At 35.6% G+C, this 5,923-nt stretch overlaps 1 protein-coding gene across 1 annotated transcript; it reads left to right on the top strand.

The window, feature by feature from the left end:
- The first annotated feature begins 1,915 nt into the window (after positions 1-1,915).
- On the top strand, positions 1,916-5,382 carry LOC141332835 (sialic acid-binding Ig-like lectin 14). Its single transcript, XM_073837792.1, has 7 exons — positions 1,916-1,961; positions 2,273-2,641; positions 2,821-3,144; positions 3,229-3,504; positions 4,184-4,283; positions 5,007-5,076; positions 5,164-5,382. The coding sequence occupies exons 1-7, from the start codon at positions 1,916-1,918 to the stop codon at positions 5,380-5,382; spliced, it is 1,404 nt and encodes a 467-aa protein (XP_073693893.1).
- Positions 5,383-5,923: the final 541 nt, after the last annotated feature.

Consider the following 5,923-nt stretch of genomic DNA (forward strand, 5'->3'; position numbering starts at 1 on the left):
CTTGCATTGTCATGTTATGTCTAATGCAGTGATATTATACATGTAATGATAAATCAAAATCCTGTCTATTAATTTCTCTTCCTCTAAAGCTCATATATCTGAACATGAACGCATGCTTTTCAAAACAGGAAATGTCCACAGAATAGATGTGCTATGAGAAACATTTTGACCGATTAAGCGAGCTAACTGATGCACAAAATCACAAATGATTTATTCACAGTACAACACAACACAAACATAGTTCGTAGTTGTAAAAAGTACTTTTTACCAACCAAAACAAGTACACAAACTTCTGAACAATTTCAACAGACACACACTCTTAAAAAGGATGTGTTAAAAACAACACAGCCTGTGTTGTTTCTTTACACACCTTTGTGTCTAGTTAAGGACAACACATTTTGTGTTAGTTTTAACTCAACTAGTGTGTTATTCCAGCTAACACAGAAAATGTGTTGATTTTTTCTACACACTATTGTGTTATAAATACACAATTTGTGTCAATTATGTGTTTTTTACCAAATTTTTGTATGCAATAAAGACACTGCAAACTAATGTATAGTTTAAACACAATTTATTAAACCTGCTACTAACAATTACATAAAAACTCAAAGGTTAAAAAAAGAGAGGTAAACAATCAATTCAGTCATTTCAACATATAATTGTTCCTTGAGTGAAAAGTTGTTAATGGTTTATAAAGTTTGTACTTTAAAAAAAATGTGGTATTTGACAACCTCTTAAGCATTAATCGTTTTATTTACATATTTTTATCAGCATACAAGTGATGGTGAGGGTCGTGAGATGAAGTCTCTCGTTTGTCTCTGTCATGTCAGTAACTGCCACAAGCACTTCAGGAGTGTCTTCCAGTCAAAGCTGCAAGAGTAAAATAAAGATACTTTGGTTATTTATAGGCTACACATAGCGAATATTGTAAAATAGCGATAACTAAAAAGGCAAGAAAAGCTTTAGCATTAGAGATTATGTTAGCGTTAGGGCAATTTGCACAATACATGTCACAATGAAGCTGTTCATTTTCAAAGAGAAAGACGCGACGAACGAATGCATTTTCTCATTAGCACTACAACGTGTCGATGAATTAAAAGCGATTCTGATCACAATTAATCCGACAAAAGAAACTATAAAACTTGTTAAAATAAGCTCCCACCGTAGTGATGTGCCGCAGACGCAGGCGCAGCTCGCATCGGCATTCGTGAGGCAATTTTACCACGTATATATGTGCCAAATGCCCCTCGACCGTCTCCAAACGATCACAAAAGACATTTTAAAAAACGTATAATGGCAAATACAAACATTTCTTACCTTCACACATCGAAGTTATGTCCTGACGATGAAAACTTGCAGCACGAGGAAATTTGCTTGTCTCAGTAGAATAATGGCTCATGAAGTGAGGCAAGCAGCAATGTGATTGGCTGATATTTAACACATATTGTGTTGGATGTTTTCTTTTTTCTTTTTCGTTTTTAACACACATTTAACACAAAGTAACACAAAATGTGCTAAAATAGACATAACACAAACAATGTGTAAACAATTAACACATCCTTTTTGAGAGTGCACTAGAGCTTTAAAATTTGTCAGTCCATGGGAGTATCAAGATGGGTTAAGAAATTAAATATAAAATGTTTTAAAATGAGTGACTGCACTCAAGGTTAAACATGCATGTTGATGCTGACACAGGAAGTTCAGTTAGTATATAGCGTTAGTGTCTGTTCTCACAGCACACTTTCACACAGTCTTGAATCACCAGCAGTTCGGGACTTGAGGTCGATAAATACAAAGATTTTTATATATATATATATATATATATATATATATATATATATATATGTGTTTATGCATGTAAATATTTAGGTTCAAGTGTATTTCCCTACAGGACTGAACATCTGTTAATGAAGAGATGGACACTGCAGAGAAAATAATTATTTTCTGTTTTCTGTTAAAAGGTTTGATTTTTCTTTTCTTCTTCACACCTGGTGTTCAGTATGACTGAGAATGTAAATTAACCAGTTTAACAAGTGATAATAACTTAGTCTGCTGCATTAAACTAAATGGTAACTTTTCATCAACTAGATAATTGATACTCAAATTGTTTTCTAAAGACTGGAATCTCATTCAAAATATTTACAATGTTACAGTAATTAAAATCTTAAAATACATTAATATTTACAATGACGCTTGAAGTAGATTTCACTGTTGCTGTTGTTCTGTTTGTTCGCCCTTTAAGATGATACTTTTCATTGTGTGTGTTCTGTAGGTGTTTGCTGTAGTGATTCCAAAATCTTTCTGCCAGAGAAGATTGAAGCTCTCAGTGGATCCTGTGTGATCATAAACTGTAGATTTGAGATTAAGAAAGAACATGACCAATACCTCACTAAGATAGTTACAGGAGTGTGGATGAAAGAGGGACCTGGTATGAACAAAAATCTAGTGTTTAACTCAAGAGCATCAAGCCAGAACACCTTCATTAAAGGAACTATAACTGGAAAATTAGAAAACAAGAACTGCACCACTGTCTTTTATGACCTCAGATCAACTCACAGTGGTAAATATTACTTCAGGATTGAGACTGAAGGTAAACTGAAAGAGACCTTTAAAGAAAGAAGTGTTTCAATTAATGTATTCGGTAAGTGACAAAAAATATTATTTACTGTGATTATTGTAAATTACCAATTTAAACTAATACAGTAAAATAAAATCTGTTTCGTCAGCATTATCTGAAATGATGAAATGAAAACCTGAATTTTATGGGACTAGACATTTTCTCAAAATCATATATAGGACATAAATGTATGTTTGTTTCAGATTCTCCCCGCAAACCCACAGTGCAGCTGTATGTGGATCAGAAGGAGGTGCAGGATCAGGAGGAGGTGTTGGAGGGGAGCTCTGTGAGTCTGCGCTGCTCTGCTGAGACTCTCTGCTCCTCTCCTCCACCAACTCTCACATGGAGCTCCACTCCCAGAATCCCCTTCAGTGAGAGCAGCAGACTACAGGAGCTCATCCTCATCTCTGATCTGAACTTCACTGCTACTCACCGTCAGCCCAGAGTCACTTTCACCTGCACTATAACCTACCAGCTACAGGACAAGAACAAAACAGCACAGAACAACATCACATTACATGTTCAGTGTAAGATTTTTGTTATTTTCTCCTCCATAAGATGCCTATGAATCTACAGATTATACATTTCACCATTACCTTTTTCTTTTTCAGATGCACCTAAAATCTCTAACTCCTCCAGCTGCACCAAAACTGATGTAACTGTGTGTTTCTGTGAGGTTGATGGGAATCCCTCTCCTGAACTGGAGTGGCATCTGTCTGGACGTCCTGTCACTAACTCTTCAAACACGTTCATCAGTGAAGAGCGATTGAGCAGCACAGGCTTGAGGAGCTCCATCACTCTACATCAGTCTCTCACACATACAACTCTGCAGTGTGTCAGCAAAAACTCTCATGGAACTGCAAGTCAGCTGATTCAACTGCCGCCTTCTGTTGCACGTGAGTTTCAGTTCTGTGATTTAATTTAATAGTGTCAGCAATCTATAAATAAAAAAACCAAAACATTTTATTTTAACATTAAATTGTGCATTCACTGGCTGAGTAACAATCATTGGCTGTGTCTGAAAGCTGAAAAATGCTGCCTTCGTAAGCTGCATTCCAAGGCATCAAGGCACGTCCAAATCCAGTGTTAACTTACTGTCTCCTTTGGTGCCTTTATCTTATCAGATTTTAAAGGTAGCATAGATGTATCTCGTTTAGCTGCCTTTGATATCCCGCAATCCTGTGTGTTTGATTCTGTGACAGCTGAGCTAAAAAATAAAAATGGCTCCTGGAAGTTGCAGTTAGTGGTCTATTTGTAAATGTAGTTTTTTCCCCCACTTTTGATGTCGGTAGTATAGAATGATTTAAACCTATGCTACCTCAGAAGTCTGTCTTAAATCTGTTTTGTGAGGTGCCTTTTGTGCACTAACGCTGCCTGCAAAGTCATTGCCTGATAAGGGAGCAAGCTTTTTGGATGTAGCTATTGACATCAGTGTTAATACTAATCTCTTTTTAAATTCTCATTCCCCTGCCATCATGGTTATATTGATGCTTAAAGATTACAATACATCTCTCTAGCACCTGCTTGATTGAATCAGTGAATCATCAGTGGTTTGCCAAACACTCATTTATTCTTCTTTAGGTTTGAATCTTTTCTCTGTGCTGATTGGAGTAGCTGTTGTGGCTCTGGTGGTCGTGTTGTGTGCCATTACATGTATCTGTGTACGGTAGGTGCACAACGCATATGGGGTATAAAGAATGATGCATAATAGAAAAGCACTGTAAAACTAGTAAGAAAAACACATTCAACATATTTGATCAGATTTTTTTTGTACATTATTTCTGATCTTTGTAAAAAGCTACTGAAAGAGCTTACAACGATTTCTGACCGTCTTTAAATGTGTATTTGTCAGGGGAACACATTCTCATCATAAGAGTTTTTTTTCTAATCACTGTACATGTTTTGTTAAAAATCAATAGATAGTGATACAAATTAGTGTAATATAATGGACCATTAAGTCACATAATACTACAAGCTCAAATTTCAAGCAGTTTTACAAATTTATATTAGAATAGAGGCTTGCGTGGTTTTAAACTACAGTAACTTTTCAACCCGAACAGTATTTTACACATGGTTGTCAAGTATTACTGTGATAAACAACACTGTGAACTTAAGAACCAGCTTCCCACACTTTACACCACTAATAACCACCTTGACACCATTTAAAAGCTGTTGAAAAAAATGAGAAGTTAGATGTGAGAAACCCTTAAGCATACAGTAAATAGTTTGTAGATCTCACTTGTTTTGATCATTTCTAATATGATTTTATTCATATATGTGACTTAAATGCCAGTCCTGTCTGATTTATTGATTTTGCTAACTGTGAAGCTCATTTAGAATATAAATTATTTTAACATTGGACACATGCTTTTTTGTTTGTTTACTTTAGAAAAGAAAAAGGGAAACTTTCACCGACTACACAAGAACGCACTAAGAGAAGTGGTCAAAATACCAATGAAGTAAGTTACAACAGACACACGAAAACCCACAAATCATTAATTCATAAAAACTACACATTTACAAAAACGCCACTTATTCATGTTTAGGTTTTTCCACAGGAGAATCAAGATGACTCTGTTTATGTCACAATGTCGTCAGTTGGAGCCGCCACAGCAAATGAAGAATCCATCATTTATTCCTCAGTTAACTTCACAAAGTCTTTAAGAGCAAGAGAAGCACAGGTGATTGTGAGTGCAAAGCAAACAAAGGAAGAGCTGTTTGTAGACTCCTCTCAGCTTTACGCAGAAGTTAAACGTAAACCGTAACTTGAGTCTTTGCCAATTTTTCAGATATATGCAAATGAGAAAATGTTAACATTTAGCCACATTATTGCTGATACATCACACAGCTTTAGAGGTCACTGATGGGTTGTGATGAAATGTGTTTAAAAGACACACAAGCAAAATGATGACTGTTAAATGCAGTGAAGAGCACAAGAATGGTTCTTACATTTAACTAATTTGGGTTGCCTTTACAATATTTAAAAGTAAACCCCAGGTATTAAGACTTGTATAGCTTAATATAACATAAATGATGTCTCTTACTGAAATATGTAGTAGAACCCCATGAAAGATTTACGTTATTTAAAAAATCCACATCGTTATATACATATTTTGGACTATGCTGGCGCCATTATTTTGATTCCGTAGAACCGTTGAGCTACTGGCACTGAGCTATGCTATTTCTACCGCAACACAACTGATAAAATAAAATACTGATACAATGGCCACAGCTACTGAAAGAGCTTACAGGTGGCAAAGGATATAAGCGTAGGCTTAAACCAAATGCCACACCCTTGATTTTCCC

This window comes from Garra rufa, chromosome 4, assembly GCF_049309525.1.
Source record: "Garra rufa chromosome 4, GarRuf1.0, whole genome shotgun sequence".
In the NCBI taxonomy this organism is placed as follows: domain Eukaryota; kingdom Metazoa; phylum Chordata; class Actinopteri; order Cypriniformes; family Cyprinidae; genus Garra; species Garra rufa.

What these genes read in the sequence shown, in the direction of transcription:
- LOC141332835 (XM_073837792.1), top strand. Translation starts at nt 1,916, where the DNA reads ATGGACACTGCAGAGAAAATAATTATTTTCTGTTTTCTGTTAAAAG. An exon ending in TGTTTCAATTAATGTATTCG is followed by an intron (nt 2,642 to 2,820) that starts GTAAGTGACAAA and finishes TGTTTGTTTCAG; the next exon opens with ATTCTCCCCGCAAACCCACA. An exon ending in GCTGATTCAACTGCCGCCTT is followed by an intron (nt 3,505 to 4,183) that starts CTGTTGCACGTG and finishes GCCAAACACTCA; the next exon opens with TTTATTCTTCTTTAGGTTTG.